Genomic DNA, 19,971 nt, shown 5'->3' on the forward strand with positions numbered 1-19,971 from the left:
CCATATTATTCAGTCAGCTACTTTCATGTTCATTATGGACTTCCATATAAAATTATTTAACATGAGATTTTTGTTTGTTTGTTTAATCTAGACACTCTATCTGCCTTGGGGCAGAACATTCCCAGGCAGAAATACTGCAGCCACAGGTACTCGTGTCCTAATTGTATTTCAGTTTCAAAAAGATGTGCTGCTGAAGTCAGCAAAAGGGACTCTTATAAAAGCCACCAGGAGAACTCCTTTTTTGGCTTCTCAGCTTTGATGCTGCCAGTGTGTTCTGGTCCATTCTGTTCCTGTTAGGAAATGGAGTTGGATTTCATTGTCCTTTACAACGTGAAAGTCATTTCGTTTCTGCTATAACCTACAAGCTATGGCAAGACCTCCCAGGAAGGGCCACAGAGGACAGTGGCCGTGCTGGACACAAATGCCTGCACAATAGGCTTGCTGCCTCCTTACTTAACAAATGAGCACTGGTCAGCTCCCCGAATCCCCTCTCCTTCACACCTGCCTGCCCCGGGGGACGCCACCTTCCTGGCCGGTGGCTTCCAGACTCCATACTGGCTCCTTACCTGGTTGGATGTTTTCTCTGATGATGGTGACATGCTGGTCTCTGTCTGGCCGGGTGTGTTCATGCCAAAACCCAACCACATGGCCCAACTCGTGCGCCACGATGCCAAACTTGTCACAGTTTTTCCCAATGGATATGGCCTGTGGGCCTCCTCCTCGGCGCCCAACGTAGGAACAACAGCTGGACAGTTGCAGAAATACCCAGATCAGCAGATCAGAGAATAGGAAGAGTCTAATGCCCTCCCCAGTGTGTGTGTGTGTGTGTGTGTGTGTGTGCGCGTGCACACACACGTGTATCTAAAAGAAACAGACTTTCAGAGCTGAAAGTACTCTCATTGTCCAAGTTCCCTCCCAATACAGAAATGCCCTCCAAAAATGGTTCACCTTTTTGGTGGTCATGGATCCACTTGAGAACCCAAAGAAAGATAAGGCCTAGATTCCCGAAATAAAGCCCATACCCTTTCTGACCGCTGCACCCCCAAGTCTCTGCGAGATCATCTCTGATGACAAGGAAAAGAGATAATGAAAGGTGTCAGCTGAGTTTCTGTAAGGCATGAGTCTTGGTACCCTTATCACAGGAGTCTTGGCAATGATTCCCCTTCTGGGCACAATTGTTTTTTCAAATAACATTTATTCCTAATATATTATTATATATTATTCCTAATATAGAAAGGTATAGGAAAAAAATTAAAGTGGCCCACAATCCCACCACCTTTATCACCCAGATAACCTCTATCAAACACTAAAAAAAAAAAAAAAAAAAAATACATGATCAGGGGCACCTGGTGGCTCAGTTGGTTAAACGTCTTGACTCTTGGTTTTAGCTCAGATCATGATCTCAACATCGTGAGATAGGGCCCCACATTGGGCTCCGCACTCAGTGTGGAGTCTGCTTGAGATTCTCTCTCCCTCTGTCCCTCCCCCCACTCTCTCCCTCTCTCTCTCAAATAGTCTCAAAAAAATACATGTTCAATAGACTGAAGTATTAAGTCTCTCACCCCCTCTAATCTCTTCATCCAAAGATAACCATTGTTAATAGTGTCTTGGGCATCCTTCAGAAAAATTAAATATACATATTTTTAAATTACAAAAGGAACTATTTATGTTGTCCTTCATTTTTACCGTTTACCTCCTTACTTTAGAGATCTTTTTATAACAGTGCATATAGACCTCCTTTATTCTTTTCAAAGTAACAAAGTACTATATTCTATTTAATCAGGCTCCTATCAGTGTACATCTAGGCTGATTCCAATTTTCACTATTTAAACAAAGCCTCACGGGAAAGGAAGAGAAAACAAACAAACAAATAACAACAAGCAAAACAAAGAAATGATTGACTCTTGTTTGTGGCAGGGTAAATTCCTAGCATTGGGATTGATAGATAAAAGGGTATATGCATTTGAGATTTCGATAGATACTATCAAATTGCAATCCCCAAATGTGTCTACTTATATGCCCACTAATAATATATTAAAAAGCCCTATTTCCCCACAACCCGACCAACACTGGTTTTATCAAATTCTTTTTGTCAACTGGATAGGTGAAAAATGGTATTTCACTGTATCGAGACTGGATAATTTTCCATGTTTTATATGACATTTGTATTTTTTGTTCTTGTGAACTATGTGATCACATCTTCTCCCTATGTTCTTTTGGGTGGTCCATCTTTTTATTATTGATATGTAAGAACCCTTTGTGAATTAAGGAAATGAGTCTTTTGATTGCCAAATATATTGAAAATATTTTTCTCACTTTATTTCTCATTTGTTTGTTTGTTTATGTGTTGTTTTGGTTTTGTTTTCACCATATAGAATTTTAAAATTTCAACGTATGTAATGTCTTCATTTTCTTATGTCCTGCTTAGAAAGGCCACCTCTAGGCCAAGATTATAAGTAAAATCCACTCTTATTTCTTGTTTTGAATACTTTTTAAATTTTTTTCTTTTCTTTCTTTCTTTTTCCTTTTAAAAATGTTTACATCTTTGATCAGCTAGAATCATTTTGATGTACAAAGTGAGGTAGGAATCCAGCTTTATCTTTTTCACAATGAGCTGTCTACCCCAGTATTAAAATATCCCAAATGACTAATCCAGGTTTCTCTTACTCATTTAAAATGCCACCTAAATTTGTATATAGGCATATTCATTTTAAACTCTCTTGCTCCATTCCAAATGGTCTTAATTATTATCATCTTCACTTGCATTTTAAACCCTAGATGTTTGAATAGACCATCAGACCTCTTCCCATAATCCCCACCCTACTTCCATCCCTCTGTCCCTGTGTTCTCTCTATCTCTCCCTCCCTCTCTCTGTCTCCCCCTCTCTCTCTTTGTCTCTGTCTCTCTCTGCCTCTGTCTCTGTCTCTCTCCTTCTCTGTTGGTTATTTCTACATGGTCATTCCTCCAGATAAACTCTAGTATCATTTGTTTAAGTTCTAAAAACATATATACCCATATACCCACATATACATAAAATGTAGATGTTTGAATCACAATGGCATGCATTTATAGATTATTTTAGGAAGTTCTGACATCTTTACTATGTTGAGTATCACCATACCAGGAAGTGGTATGCATTTCCATTCTGACTTTTTTTTTAAGTTTCCTTAGAGTTTTGGCATTTTCTTCCTATAGGTCTGGCATAGTTTTGCATTTTTGTTAAGTTTATTCTTAGATATATTATTTATTATGTTTCTATTAAAATGATATTTTTCCCATTATAAAAGCATATCAAATTATTTCATTATAAGGAAAAGTAATTAATTTTTTGTTTATTACATTTTAATCAGTCACTTTAACAGGGTCTCCTTTTGTTTCTAATAGTTTCTCAGTTGCTTTTCTGGGTTTTGGGGTACATGTCACATTAACTTCAAACAATGCAAACATCTCCTTGCTCCTGATGATACTTACTGTGTGTATTTCCTTCTCTTATCTAATTATATTGGCTAGCATTTCCCAAAACGTGTAAAATAATTGTGGTGATCAGAAACATCTTCGACTTGTTCCTGAGTCTAACAGAAATGCTTCTAGAATTATCATTGTTAAATCTGATGTGGGCTGTTGGGATACACACACACACACGCACATACACACAGCTTTAGCCATATCTCTTTAATTTAGAATTGTAGGGCTTTTATCATCTAGATAGCTTGTAATATTGATCCTGATTTCTTTATGACCTAAGAGTTGTACAAACAAAAAAATGGAGCTTTTAACTTACTATGCAATGCAGGAGTATTTATTCTACTTTTGTTATGATGTCCAGTCTTATTGCCTTGCAATCAGAGAATATGTTAATGCTATTTCTGCCTTTGCGAATCCACTGAGGTGTTCTTCATGCTTAACAGATGGACAATGTCTATAAATGTTCAACACTCACTTAGAAAAGATGTGTTATCAGATTGCAGAATCTGATAGACCCATAGGATCAACTCTATTAGTTATATTTTTCCAATCATCTACAAATCTCTACTTATTTTTTGGTCAACTTGACATTGATCTCCTTGGGTTGACAGAAATGAAATAAAGTCACCGCTGCTGGTGTTTCTGTCGATTTCCCCTTGAATTCCCTGGGGCTGGTTTTATGACTCTTAATGCTGCACCATTTGGTGCATAAAGATTTATGACGGTTATATTCTCACTGTAGCTTGGACTCTTTCTCATTATAAAGTGTCTCACCTTTTTTTTAAAACACTTTCCGACTTTACAAACAAAACAAGAACGAAACAAAAAAGGCCTTGTCTATAACTAAAATTACGATCCTAACATTCTTTTTGTCAGCGTTTGCCTGTGTGCCTTCTTTCCTTTTACATGTAACCTTTCTGGGTCATTCTCTTCAGTAGTAATTTCATGCATATACCATGTAGTTGGGTTGAGGTATTTGAACCAGTATGGGAAACTTTTTCTTTCAGTAGGAGATTGCATCACACTTACATTGCCTGGCATAACAGAGAAGTTTAGTCATAATCCAGGCATCTTATTGTTTGCTATATTTTCTGGAGGAAGTCTGTTAGCCCATGGAGCCCATAAAATTACGTGTAAAATTTTGCATAAATGTATATCTGTCATGAGGGAGCCCATAGCTTGGTTCAGAACCACTTCTCCATATGAAACACCCTCAATTCCTTCAATTGCTCCCACGACAGGAGATCCAGACCCCTTGTCTTTCTAGAGTCTTCTTGACCCGCCTACTTTGTCACTGGATTGTGAGTTCACTGGGGGTAAGGAGAGTTTCTGACAAACCCCAGGCTGCTGTTTATCACAGCTCCTTGGAAAGACTGGGTTTTACAGAGAAAATTCAACACTCATGAGCCATCCGATTGTCTGGCTCTGATTCTGTTGAGGTGGCCTTGCTTGCGCTTACTTACCCGCAGGTTCTGTAACTGAACACAATAAAGCTCTCTTCATCAGTCCTTTCTATGAAGGTCACACAGGTGTGCTTCTCCCAGTGTCTCATGGCCTGCTTAAAAATGGCCCTCTGGCTTCCTGAAATGACAGGGCAAGCCTCATCACTGCACTGATGGGTCCATGCCTCCCTCAGATGCCGTAAGGCATGCTGACTTACAACAATGCTTGTTCCAATGAACGTTGGGTGACCCAGAATAGAAATGCACTAGGAATAAGGATTTCCCTTGCTAAGAATATAACCTCCCTGAATTACCAAAACTCAGAGAGTAAGAGTTGTGAATGGAAAAGAGGGTAAAAATAGATTTTCAGAATATCCCAGGCTCTCCAGCTTTTCCTTTGAATGGAGAGTACTTCTTTCTAAACTTAAAACAAAAAATCTTACCCAGATTATTCAATTTGAAAATTTTAGGCTTTTGAAGTAGCTCACCAGCACTGCATTCTGCAGCCTCATTTTACTTTATATCTACAGGAGCATGGGTCCATATGCTCTAAAAAGTTTGTTTTCATGTACATTCATGTTACTTTTGCATGGGGCTGCAGTGTTTTCTGGTGGATCCTTGAGCCTCATTTTCTATAAAGCCTTTGAAAACAGGTGAATTTCATACTTTCTCTGAACATGTCTTCATATTTCCTTGAGTGGAAATGTGTTGAAAAATAGAGCAATAAGTAAATTGTCTTGGAGCAAGAACAAAGTAGTTGTAAATTCTGGCTGATAGTTACTTACAGTTAATATGTATTCTTTAAAAGAAAAAAAATCTATCAATCTGAGATAAAGAAGACTATTTTGATTTTCCTAGAAACAATGAGAAGGATCTAGAAAAATAGTTGTTGGGGGATACAAAGGACGGTTGGGGGTGGGGTCTGAGTTCTAGAATGACCTCATTGCCAAAAACAAACAAAGCACTGGGGAGGCTTCCATCATAGTCTGGAAGACCTAGGCATGATATCATATTGTCCCCCCAAAAATACATACAGAATAAAGAGTAACCTAGCTGTCCATTTTTTTACATCTTGATATTTTTTAGTTCAAATCATTTATAGCTCACTCATCAAAATAGCAATCCCATTAATTACAGAATAACAAAAACCACCATGTTAAGAAAGTTCTCTACATAAAATTAGTTAACTTTGATGAAGGTTATATAAATCTTTGGTCAGAAAAGCACACCAGATCTGAAAGAAGAACACAGTTAAGCGCCAGAGAACAAAAGCAAGTAGCTGGTTAACATTCCAGTATTTCAATTCTTTAGGCACACTGCTTTCTCTCCTAGCAGGACTGGGAGCTCCCTGAGGGCAGGTGAAGTTTTGGTCATCTTTTTATCACCAGCACCTCATTAAGTATCCAGCACGAGAAAGCCCTGGGTTAACGGCAAGGGAGTGATGCTGCCGGGAGAGAGAAGGGGAGGCCTTGCTCCATGCTCTCGGTCAGCTCCCAGGTCCTGTCGTCCACGTCTTCACAGCGCCTTTACTCATCCGTGGTTTTCAGTGGCTTTGGGACATCTGCCTCATCGACCGCCTCTCACAGAAGTCATAGATCTGCAGAAATGAAGCCGACTTGTGCATGCAGTCAGAATTGAGAGGCCAGAAGAGGCAGCTCTATGTGGCTTCTCACTGAGGGCTTCGACTACCCCTGGGCCACAGGCCTGCTGTGGGCATAACTGTTGACCATCGACTACGCGTTGCCGCACTGTTCTAGGTGTTGGAGGCATAGGAATGAAAACAATAGGAATAAAGATCCCTGCACCCACAGCATTGGGCAGAGACAAAAAATAGGTGAAACAAAAATAAAAGTCAAAGCATTTCAGGTAATGGGAAGTACCATAAAGACTAGAAAGTGGGGTGCTGAGAGCAAGTGGCTAGTGGGGGTGCCAGGGAGGCAAAGAAGGCCTTTCTGGGGATATGTCATCTGATCTGAGACGCCAGTGATAAGAAGAAACCACAAGAAGGTCTGGGGAAAGAATGTGCTAGGCAGACAGAGGGCAGGGGCAGGTGTGTTAAGGCAGGAATGAGCTGGGCATGTTCCAGAAGGGAGAAGTACCTGTGAGGCCAGCACACAGGGACTGAGGAGGAGAGAGCAGGAGCAGGTGGGAGACTGGGTGGGACGGGGCCAAGGGCTGCCTGGAGGAGGGCCTTGGGGGCCATGGTCAGGAGCTTCAGTCTCACCAGTAGTGATGGGAAGCCACTGGCTGACATACATATTTTAAAGATAATAATACCAATAGTAAACAGTTACTAATTACTATGTGCCAGGCACTATTCAAGTGCTTTATCTACTTAACTCGTTTAATTCTCAAAACAACACCATGGGCTAGAAAATATTATCATCCCCACTTACGGAAGAGGCGACTGAGGCCCGGTGAGGTGAAGCGACTTGCCCCAGGTTATACGAGTGGCAAGCGCCACGGCCAGGATTGGCCACGTCTAATGGCCCACTCTGCTTACCTTGCGTATTGCTGCGGGGCTGGGGACTGGTGCAGGGCATGCACCCAGGCAGAGGCCAGGTCAGCCCACCACGTGCGGCTGCTCACAGCTGCCTCCTGCCTGGAGGGCTCTGCTCACCTACCCATTGTGCAAACCCTGTCTCTATTTCAAGACCAGGATCGTATGTGACCCCCGGCATGAAGGCTTGCGGACTAGGTGACCACCTTTGAGGACACAGCCCCAGCAGAGACCGCAGTTTTGCCAGGCTACATTTCGTAGCCCCTGAAAGGCATAATGGGGCATCAGCAGGTAGGACTGTGGTGCCCCAGCATCTACTCTACCCTGGGGAGGACACTGTCAACCTAGGGGGACAAAGCCCCCAGCCCCAAAAGGAGGCCTCCTTTGGGACTACTGACCAGTGAAGTTCCCGCCGATGACGTAGGGGATGACCCCTCCGGGCCATATTCTCTCTGTCCTCGAGGTTGTGGCTCTTCGGACCCGAGAAGAAAAGGTCTCAGTTCTGGCGTGTGAGGTCCTGGGGCTGGGCAGAAGCATGGCATTCTCCTCGCCATCTGCAAGACAGGCACGCTGCCGTTTACTCTGCCTTTCATTCCTTCTGTACATTATGGTTAAGACTACATTATCCATGAATCCACAAAGAGGGGGGTTAAGAACTTGTGTTCTAAAGGGGGTATTTGGTCTGCTCAGGGTTTTGAACCCCTGGGTGTTAGTAAGGTTGCCAGGGCTATGATGGAAGCAGGTTGCCTTGTCGGAAGCCTTGAACAAGGGCCTGTGGGGCTCAACAGCAGCCCGAGATCCTCAGACTCAAGCGGGCCCCAACAAGGCATCCTCTAGGATGGAGGTGAGTCAGGGATGTGCCCTCTTCTCAGCGCTGGGAACACCTAGGAGAACTTACCGAGCCAATCCCCTCCCTGACCAAATGCCCGTCAATGTTGCAAAGGTTGAAAATAATTTGGCCAGTCTGACAAATAAAGTAAACCAGTCTGTGATGTTGGGAAGACAAACTCTTCGCAAGATAAACCCCTGGAAAAAGCAGAGCCTCATAAAGTCCCCCAGCCCTTCCCAGTCTCTCGGCACAGCTGGACCTTTAAGAGAGGGACGTGGAAAAGAAATGGAGGCTCTGTGAAGGTTCTGAGTCCAAGGTGTGGCCCCGGAAATAGAGATAGACAGGTGGGGTGGAAGCGCTCGAACCTATGGCGTGCTAATAACCCAATCCGCGCTCATTTTATTCATTGTTCAGACAACGTAAGCTTTTGTTTTCGGTCTACTTGCTTAGATTCCCTCATTATTCTCACTTAGAGCATTTTCTCTTCAGTTTCTATATCTTTTCCCTAAAAATCAGCTTTTGATTCTGTTGATCCCTTTCATTTTTTAGGATTTCATTAATTGTATTTATTTTATTACTTCCTTCCATTTTCACTTATTTTATTCTGATGTTTCCTTTCTGTCTACTTTTCTTTTTTTCAAAACTGGAGACATAACTCACATACCATAATAGACATTCTTTTAAAGTATACAATTTAGTGGTTTTTAGTATATTTGCGAAGTTGTGCAACCATCACCACTATAGAACTCCACATTTTCATCACCCCAAAAAGAAACCTATTAGCAGTCACTCCCCATTTCTACCCCTTGCCCCAGTCCTTGGCCACCAGTAATCCACTCTCTGTTTCTATGGATTTGCCTATTCTAGACATTTCATATAAATGGAATCATGCAATATGTGGCATTTTGTGTCCGACTTCTTCTACTTAGCATGTTTTCAAGGTTCATCCCTGTCGTAGCATGTTTCAGTACTTTGTTACGTTTTATGGCTGGATAATATTCCATTGCATGGATCTACCACATTTCGTTTATCCATCTCTCAGCTGGACATTTGGGTTGTTTCTACTTTTCGGCTATCACGAATAATACTAGTACGAACATTAATGTATACATTTTTGTGTGGACATATGTTTTCAGTTCTCTTGGGTATATGCCACAGACTGGAACTGTTGGGTCATACAGTCACTTTATATGTAACCTTTTGAAGAACTAGTAGACTGTTTTCCAAATCGGCTGCACCATTTTACATTCCCATCAGCAATGTATCAGGGTTCCAGTGTCTCCATATACTTCTCAACACTTGTTATTGTCAAGCTTGTTGGTTATAGCCATCCTAATGGGTGTGAAGTGGCATCGCACTGTGGTTTTGATTCGCATTTCCTTAATAACTAATGATGCCAAACACCTCTTCACGTTCTTATTAGTCATTCACATATCTTCCTTGGTGAAATGTCTATTCAAATCCTTTGTCTATTTCTTAATTGGGTTGTCTTTTTACTGTTATACTTATTCTTTGTATATTCTGGATACCAGACCCTTATCAGACATACGATTTACAAATATTTTCTCTTATTCTGTAGGCTGTCTTTTCATTTTTACAATAGTATCCTTTGAAGCATAAAAGTTTTAAGTTTTGATGAAGTCCAATTTATTCATTTTTTCTTTTGTTTCTTAAGCTTTTTGTGCCATATTTTAGAAATTACAGCCTAATCCAACCTCCCAAAGACTTATATCTATGTTTATATCTATGTTATATCTACAGTTCCATAGTTTGGGTGCTTATACTTAAGTCTTTAATCATTTTGAGTTAATTTTTGTATATGGTGTGAAGCAGGGGTCAGTTTTATTCTTTTGCCTGTGGATATCTAGTTTTTCCAGCACCACTTGTTGCAAAGATTAGTTTTTCCCCTATAGAACTGTCTTGGCACTCTTGTAACAAATCAGTTAGCCATCCTCTTCTGGCTTCTTGAGTTGAACGTTTGTCACATAATTTTCAATTTTTCTTATATTCTACTATTAACATTTTAAGGCTAGAATTTCTCTGAGTTCCATTTTACCTGCACTCCATCATTTGACATGTACATTTCAATGTTAGACATTGATATATTCTGTTAGCTCCATTTAGACTTTCTTCTTTGATCTTTGAGTTATTTAGAAGTGTGATTTTTTAAATTTCTAAATATTTCTTTCTCTGTGGGTGTTACTGATTTCTAACATTGCTTTGTGTTCCAAGGACCCATTCTCCAAGGTGGGGGTCAGCAAACTTTTTCTGTAGAAGGACAATAGTAAATATTTTAAGTTTTGTGGTTAATATATTCTCTGTTGCAACCAACCAGCTCTACCACTGTAGTGTGATAGCAGCCACAGACAATATGTAAATGAATGGGTATGGCTGTGTTCCAATAACAGTTTATTTGCAAAAACAGATGGCAGGCTGGATTTGGCCTCCTGGCTGTTGATAACTAGTCCATGCTCCAAGGTATCAATTCTTTGGCATTTTGAATCCTCCTTTGCAGCCCAGTACGTGATTGGCTTTTATAAATGTTCCATATGTCCTTGGGATAATGTGCATCCATTTCCATAATTGATGGTTAAAGGGTGTTACATATGTTATTCACATATTCTGTCTACAACTATTTTGGCTCTTTGGTTACTGAGAAAAATGCTTTAAACAATCCTGACAACTAAGATTGTGGATTGTCACTTTCTCCTTTATTCTTAATTTCTGCTTTGCATTGTTCAAGGCTATGTTATTTAAGTAATACAAGTAAAGGGCTTTTAAATACTCCCAGAGAATTATTTCTTTCATCATTAATGACCCTCTTTATCTGTAATAATGTTCATCCACAATAAAGATTATTTTGGCTGATATTAATGTCACTATATCAGTTTTGATTAGTGTTTGCCTCATAGAGTTTTTTCCCACTCATTTATTTCCAATCTTTTTGTGTAATTGTGGTTTTTTTAACGAGTCATTCAACAGGCATTATTCTGTGAGCAAATTATATTTCCCACAACAATAACACAAATTTTACAATGGTCATATTGTTGGGGTTCAATTTTTTTTATTGTATATGAAATGGTTTTTGTAAATTGAAACTTTTATTGAGATACTTGTAGATTCACATGCAGTTGTAAGAAATAATAGGTTTTGTGTACCCTGTACTCCATTTCCCCCAACAGTAACATTTTATGAACATTTTACTATAGTACACTATCACAGCTGGATACGGACATTAATGTATTCCACTGATCTCATTCAGATTTCCCCAGCATCATGTATACTTGTGTGTGTGTGTGTGTGTGAGTGTGTAGTTGTATGGAATTTCATCACATGTACAGGTTTGAGTATCCACCACCACATTCAAGATACTGACCAGTTGCATTACCATAAGGATCTTTCATGTTGGCATTTTATAATCATATCCACATCCCTGCCCCTCTCCTCTCACCCATCCCTAAACTCTCAAGCACCAATCTGTTCTCCATTTAGAAAATTTTGTCATTTGAAGAATATTATATACACGGAATTTTATAGTATATCACCTTTGGGAATTGGCTTTTCTTACTTGGCACAATTCCTTGGAGATTCATCTGAGTTGTTTTATGTATCAATAGTTTCCTTTTATTGCTGAGTAGTATTCCACGGTATTCATGTACCACCATTTGTTTAACCATTCACCTGGGAAAAGATATCTGGGTTGTTTCCTGATATTACAAATAAAGCTGTTACGAACATTCATATACAAGTGTACAAGTGTTTGTGTGAAGATAAGCTTTTATTTCTCTGAGATAAATACCCAAGAGTGGAATTGCTGGGTTGTATAGTATGTGAGTTGATTTCTAGGTTCTGTATTTTGTTCCACTGATTTATGTGTTTATCCTTCTGCTAATATGACATTGTCTTGATTACTGTAGTTATATAGTAAGCCTTAGTATCTGGGAGAGTGATAATTCCCATTTTAGACTTCTTTTCCACGATTGTTTTAGTTATGTTCCCATATAAATTTTATGGCTGTCCATATAGATTTTAGAATAAGGTTGTCTATGCCTATAAAAAAAAAAAACATGCTGGGATTTTGATAGGAATTACATTAAACCTATAGATCAATTTGGAGATAACTGGTATCTTTACCATATTCAGTCTTCCAATCCTTGGACATAGTATGTCTCTCCATTTATGTAGGTCTTTCTTGATTTCTTTCATCAGCCTTGTGTAATTTTTAGTATACAAATATTGTACATGTTTTTTAAAGTGTATAGGCATTTCATTTTCTTTGAGTGCTTATAAATTGTATTGTGTTTTAAATTTTTATTTCTGCATAATTATTGTTAGTATATGGAAATGTAAGCAATTTGAGGGTTTGGCCTTATATCTGCCATCTTGCTGAAGTCACTTATTAGTTCTGGGATTTGTTTTTTGTTTGTTTTTTTGTTTAGATTCCTTGGGATCTTCTACATAAACAAGTCGTTTGGAAATAGAAACAGTTTTATTTTTTCCTTTCCAATTTTCATGCCTTTAATTTCTTTTTCTTGCCTCATTGCAGTGTCTATAACTTCCAGAATTATGTTGAATAAGAGCATGAGAGCAGACATCCTTGCCTTGTTCCTGGTGTTAGGGGAAGTATTCAGTCTTTCACTACTAAGTAAGATGTAAGCTGTAGGTTTTTGGCAGATGCTCATTATCAAGTTAAGATAATTTCTCTCTATTCTTAACTTGCTGTGTTTTTATTGTAAATGTTAGATTTTGTTAAATGCATTTTATGCATCAGTTGATGTGATCATGGGATTTCTCTTTTTTAGCTTGTTGATATGGTAAGGTTACATTGGTTGATTTTCAAATGTTGAACTAGCCTTGCATACCTGGAATAAATTCCACTTGATTATGGTGTATAATTATTTTTTATACATTGATGGTTTCGATTTGCTAATATTTTGTTGAGGATTTTTGAGTATAATTGTGATTAGATTTTAGGTATATCTGTTATAGACAAATAGCTACATTTTTTTCCTCGTTGTTCAATCTGAGACTTTCTCTTCTAACAAACGAATTATACTTATTTTATAACTGACATACCTGGGCTTATTTCCTTCTTTGTGTGTGTGTGTGCATTGTTTGCTATTTTTTTCCTTTGCTTCTTTTTTTTTTCCTTCACTGCTCTCAGTAGGATTAAGATATTTTCCGTATTTACTTTTTATTTCCACTATCTCCTTTCTATTCTTTAGTATTGATTTTAATTTTTAATGTTCATACTGGACTTAACAAAGTACAAAGAATTCGCAAACTACAAGATGGATCTGAAGAAATCAGAATCTCCATTCTCATTCTGAGACTACAAGGATCTTAAAGTATTTTAATTTATAAACAGACCTCCCGATTTTTCATGTTATTGTTTACTTGCTTTTAAGATCCCAAATTAGTTACTATTATCAATGATTTGTTTGTTTGCAATACAGATTTACATCTACCTTCACATTTACCATTTCTTTGCTTAATGCTACTTCTTGCATCCCATACCTCCCTCCTGGAAATGCATCTTTTATTATTCTTTCATGATGACAATAAACTCTCAGTTTATTTTATCCTCAATCTATTTCATCTTCGCTCAATTTATTTTATCCACACTCTGGAAACTAAGTTTAGCTGGGAATGTACAGAATTCTAAGTTGACAGATGTTTTTCCCTCAGCACTTCAAAGATAGTATTCCAGTGTCTTTTGGTCTTTATTGTTACCAACAGGAGGTATCCTTATAGTTTAATGGTCATTCCTTCACCTCTTATCTGTCTTATCTTTTGTTCTGTTCTCCTTCCTCTCCTCCTCTCCTCCTCTCCTGTCCTCTGTTCTTTGTCTTTGGTGTTTCTCAGCATCATTATAATTGTCTAGATGTGGATTTGTGTGAATTCTCTGCTTGGGACTCAGTACAATTCTTCCTTCAACTGTGGAAAACCCTAATTCCTCATCTTTTTGACCACTGCCTCCTCTTTCCCAGTCTCTCTATGAACGTTCTCTCATCTTCAAGAATTTCTATTGATTATGCACGTAACAGTCTCATTTTATCCATTTTGTCCCTTTACCTTCTTCCATATTTTCTTTATCTCTCAGTGGTAAAATTTGTGTGGTTTCCTCAGATCTATTTTCTACTTCACTAATTCTCTCTTCAGCTGTGTTCAATATACTATTTATCCAATTCCAGGTTCAACAATATACTTATCATTTCTAAAAGCCCTATCTAGTGGCTTCTAAATCTGCCTATTCTTTTTTCCTCCCTACTGTAGTTTCAAATTCTTCGATTGGTTCTTTTGCTATATATACTTATTTAATCTCCTTGAGATGGTTCTATTATTTTCCTATATCTTTGGGTACTAATTCTCCAATTTATTGTCTCTGCTGATTCTCCTCCATGGATTAACTTTTTGTGTTTCTAATGTTTTTATTTAAAGTTCATTTTTAGGGGAGATCATTCCTTTCTAAAGGAGCCCCATATGCCATCAATTATGAGTGTGACCCTATTTTTTGTTTTTTCAGGGCTTTTGGGATTCTAGGGTCCTAGATCAATTTTTATGTTAATTTCTAAGTTTAGGGTTTCCATATTTAGGAAATGTAATTTGAGAACTTACATTACATGGGGAACAGGCTTTCAGATTCAGTTTCTCATAGATGAGATCTTTTCACCCACACTTAGAGCCTAGGAAAGATAGCAAGATTTCTTGCCACTCTTAGCCACTGAGCAGAGTTTTTCTACTCTCTCTCTCTTTTTTAATGAGTATGAAGCCCTTTGAGGGTGTTCATTTTATGCAAGATCTCAGCATTCACTTCTTGCTTCACATGGGACCAAGGCCGTATCTCCTGTATTTATAGGCATGAAGACACCAGCTCCCTGTCCCCCAAATCTTAGCCCAATTTGAATGCCTTCTGCACATTCTTGCCACCATCTGAAGCTTAATTCTATGGATTTGTGTTCCCTCTTCTCTTCTGATCATGGACATTTCCCTTTCTATCCTTTGTTCTTAACTCTGTATCTTTTATTTGGGATGGTGGGAAGGTTATATATTACTTTCAGCAGTTCTGTATTTGTATAGGGGTTCCCACTAATTCAGTTAGTCATATGAACAAGGCTGTCACGTAATACATTTTTAAACATGAAAATAGTTGTTTTACTGGTAGAATTTCTAGATCAGAAGTCATACACTTGCAACTCTTGGGATAAATCCAACCCACAGATGTGCTTTGCTTGGCCTGGACACTTTTGGCCCACACTGTGTTTTTGTTGTTGTTGTTGTTGTTGTTTTAATATAACTTTAGAAGCCAACTTTTAAAAATCAAGGGATTTCACATTAGGATCCAGATTTTCTAGTTTTTCTTTGAAGACAGAAAGATGTGGCAACATTGGGCCCATGTCCCATCATTTACAACCCACTAGAGTTAGGTTGTACCTGCTGGCCATAGCCATGGTACATGTTTTCCTGGTTGTCAGAATCTCTCCCCCACTTCCCATTGTCCTATCTAGCCCACCTCCCCCACTGACATTACCTGCTGGGCCTCTGCAGATATTCTAATTGGCTATCCCAATCCTAGACTACAAATTACATCCAACTGCATTCAAATGTGAGTTGCCCCCATGGGCGGGGAAGCTCCACGGGGGCAGCAACCATGGCTGGCCTGTTCACCACTCTAGTCACACCCAGCACAGTGCCTGGTTGGTAGTAAGTATTGACTGCTTTTGTAGTTTGAATGAATTAATTAAAGAATGGATGAGTTATTCTAAAAATAAAATAAATAAGCCCAATAGTCCAAGCAATTCCATGGCGGAAACTCCTCCAAAATGTTGGCAGCCCTAACGCCCTTAATGTTTAAACTGTGAGAATCATCGCGTCTTAAGTAATCACAGGCAGTGATGTAGCAAGTGGAAGTTTATTATTCATTTCCCACAGGGTTTTCAACAAGTCTCTTAATTTTTTTCTGCCGCCAACTCTCCTTTGGAAATTGGGCAGAAATAGTTTTCTATTCGAGGGAACAACACTGAGACATCCCGTGTTTCTCAGACAAGCTGTGCTTGCTGTGTATGCATGTGGGCCAGTATGGTTAGGGCTAGGCTGCAGCCGAGTCAGCGTGGGAAAATCTGAAGTGCACCTGGAAAGAGACTGGGTGTAATTTCCAGAGATGGGTTATTGAATGACAGCTTCCCCCTCAGTCCAGTGAGAAATTTAATTTGCCAAGGACTCAACACAGGAAGCATTTGCCGATTAAAAATACATCTAAACAGATGTTCTGCTTAGCCTGGAAGAAGGATCTTAATGCAACTGTCATTATTGGATTTTCTTGGATTACTACTATCTGGAATCAGAGTCCACATAGGAGGATGTAATTATTTATTATGGCCAAGAGTCCTACATTTGAAGAGGAGCTCAGGGGCATCTGAAAGGATTTAACACACCGAGGGTGGGGTGGGCTGGGGGATAAAGTCCATTTAAATTCTCCGGCTCTGGGAGTGGACCCTGTCCTCTGTGGAAAAGCGGCACAAATACAGCTATTCAAGGTTCCCTCTCCAGCTGAAGGTACAGGCGTGTCATAAACAGAACCAGGCCTACCCCAGCCTTCTCAAGTGAGGCGCTGGGAATTTTCCATGATTCGACTGGTCAGCCCCACACTGGAAGCAAACATCCTGAGAGTCCAGCCATCTGCACACCCCCCACCCCAGGGTGGTGGGCAACATTGCACCTTGCCTGTGAACCTTGAAAGACTCAAGAGTAGCCCCTCGGTGAAAGTGGAGACTGGATTATTCTGCATGATGGTTTTCAAACCTGGCTGCACATGTGAATCAACTGGGGAGCTTTTTAAAAATTTTGGCATCCACCACCTGCCCTGAGATTGCAACTCAATCAAACTAGAGTGGAGTCCAGGCATGTGAGTTTTTAAAGCTCCCAGGTAGTTCCAAAGCACAGGCATGTTTGAGAACCACTGATACTGCCCAAAGGTTAGGAGCAGGGGGTTTAGGGTAGGGAGACTTAGGCTCAAGGTAAATGCTGCCATTTGCTACTTGTGTGGCCGTGGATAAGCCACTCTTCCTGCCTCCTGAAGCTTCCTTCCTGCTGCATGCTAGCCTTGTGGGCACTGAACCAGGTAATGAATGTCAAATGCCTGCCATGGTAAGGGCTCGATGCGAGCTTCAGTAATCGCTAGCAAGGTCTGCATTTGGGGACGGGCTAGAAAGAATGCCTAAAGTTAGGTTCAGTGGCTACACCCAGATACACTGACATTAGTGACATTCAGGGTTTTGGGTGCTGAGCAGTGCTTTGTACCCAAGCGTGCGTTCTCTAGTGCAAACAAGATTCCGTTGTGATTTCCTGCAGCACAAAGCCCTTAGGAACTGTTACTGGGAGTGAAAGGTCCATTCTCTTCTACGAATATGGTTCTGGAAATCGGGCTCTATCCAAAGTCACAGCTTCATCGGAGGAGTAGTTAAACACTCCATTTCATTAATCCTATTAGCAGCCCTGAAACGCATGCTGAGCGCTCATCTCCAGGGGAGGGAGACTCCTCGGACCAGACGGCCTGCCAGGGGGATGCTGAGTGAGCAGTTCTCTGAGCCCAGCCCTTCCCAAAGCTGGAAGCACAAATCCCTGCCGTCAGGGCTGAGGGGAGCCACATAATGCCAGGAAATAAACCTGCTGCTGAAGCCAGGGGGCCAGGGGGCAGGGGCTTCCCTCAGATCCTTTCTCCTGCTTGGGCGGTCTCTTTTTCTGGGGGTGTTGGGAGGGGGTCCGGTTGTGATGAAAGGGGAATCTGAGATTGACACAACTTGTCTTATCTTTAATTCAAACAAAAACAAGAGGCACCCACGCTGGCGCCTGACAGGGCCCCAGAGAGATGAATCGGATGGAGGGAAGGCTGGAGGCACAGGCTAGAACAGCCGGCCCTCGGCTCACCTCTGAGGGTGCCAAGGGTCTCCTTCCTCATCAGGCTTGCCCGGGAGCCTTAAGGACCTGCCCGTCTGCTGCTGCAGTATGGAGTGGAGAAACTGGCCTATAGCCTTGACATTATCGTCTTCCAAAAAACCAGGGTCACTGGACGGTCTGCAGACTATGGATTTAGCCCACTGTAGGGGTGGCAGGAATGGTGGCTGCGGGAATGCTTTCACTGTCCTCCTTACAAAGCCCAAGGAAATCTCTCTTATTTTTATTTATTTATTATTTTTTTTAAACTCATCCAGTGTTTCCAAGGAAATCTCTTGTCACAGTGTGGGTACCTTGCCCAAGCCAACCTACCAGAGGCAGCATGTTAATAAGCTGCAGCAGCCTTATTCCTTCCGGTCTCCCTTAACTGTGTTTCTGAGCAGCTGTTGAACAGCTGTGGAATCCCAGTCCAGAGGTGGATGATGCACTTCCAATGCTGGATAATATTATTCTTGGAGGTGGAGGTAGAGAGGAAAAAGTGAAGGAGCTACATGTCCTGAGCACCTCTTAAATTCCAGACACCTGGCTATGCACTTTGCATAAATATTATTTCTAATTCTCTCCAAACCTCAGATGAACACTTACCTGAGGTCCTAGCTACTGAGTGGCTAAGCTAGGGCGCAAACCCAAGTGTGTCTGACAGTCCAAGTTTATTCGATTGGGTCATTTTACACCAACAAACTAGTAAATACTAAGAACCCTGACACTGTCTGTTGCTGGTGGGCAGGTAAGACACAATGAGAGAAGGCTGGAGCTGGTCTCTAAATATGGCCACAGCGCTCATCCCCGTGAGCTCATGCCGCTTTTCACATTAAGGGGCGGAATCTATTTTCTTCCTCTTGAAGGTGGGCAGGGCTTTTGGCTTGTTTTGACCAAGAGAATGTGGCAGAAGTAGCATTCTGGGTACTCTGAGTTCAGGCCTTAAGGGGACTGGTGGCTTCTGCTTCTTCCCTCTGAGAAGCCAGGTGCCATACTGTAAAAAAATCGCAGGTCAGACAGCTAAATGGAAATCCACGTGGCGAGAAAAGCCACATGGAGGCGCATGTGACTACAGCTTTTTTTTCGGACCACCCAGACCAGCCCAGCCCAGCTGCCAGATAAATGCAGTCAAGTGAGTGACCCAGCTGATGTCCGCCAAAGAAACACCCCACGGAGCCCAGTCAACCCACAGAATCATGAAAGATAACAAATCACTGTTTGAAGTCATTAAGTTTGGGAGTGGCTTTAGGCAACAATAAATCACTTAGGAAGGGAAAATCCAGTGTGGTATCTACACCACTGAGGTGCTAGCAAACCCCTCTGGTTTCATCCTCACACTCTATGCTCCATTATTCACACTAAGTGCTGGTCATCTGTGGCCAAAACGAAGTGTCATTGAGATTATGAGATGTCTTGAGAGTCGAAGAAAGCACAAGTCAAAATACTTCGAAAAAGCAAAGCAGGAAGCCACAGATTTTGAAGGAAGCCCTGCACATGGTCCCAGCAACGTGTTGTGAGATAGAGAAACAAATACACATTTGTCAAAGGGGGTGAGGAGCGTGGGAGCTAATGAATCCGCCTTTCTCTGAAAGAGGCCAAACTGATAAAAGGGGGATCAGTAGCCCAACAGAAAAATGGGCAAAAGACAGGAAGAGGCAAATCACAGACATGCATCCCTACATCACTGGAAAGGCAGGAAAAGATGCTCAAAGTTACCAGCAGTCAGGAAAATCCAAATTAAGTAATAATAAACTCCTGTTTACATTATTAAAAACATGAAGAGCACCTAGTGCTGGAGAGGA

At 40.7% G+C, this 19,971-nt stretch overlaps 1 protein-coding gene across 1 annotated transcript in view; it reads right to left on the minus strand.

Annotated features, from left to right (window-relative positions):
• TLL2 (tolloid like 2) overlaps positions 1 to 19,971 on the minus strand; it is a 117,951-nt gene that overhangs the window by 46,304 nt on the left and 51,676 nt on the right. The window contains exons 4-6 of the mRNA XM_021699869.1: positions 7,806 to 7,961; positions 4,929 to 5,046; positions 567 to 745 (exon numbers count right to left, since the gene is read on the minus strand). Coding sequence (XP_021555544.1) covers positions 567 to 745; positions 4,929 to 5,046; positions 7,806 to 7,961 — 453 coding nt within the window. The remainder of the gene's footprint in view (positions 1 to 566; positions 746 to 4,928; positions 5,047 to 7,805; positions 7,962 to 19,971) is intronic.

The sequence above is a fragment of the Neomonachus schauinslandi genome, chromosome 6 (assembly GCF_002201575.2).
Source record: "Neomonachus schauinslandi chromosome 6, ASM220157v2, whole genome shotgun sequence".
NCBI classification, from domain to species: Eukaryota; Metazoa; Chordata; class Mammalia; order Carnivora; family Phocidae; genus Neomonachus; species Neomonachus schauinslandi.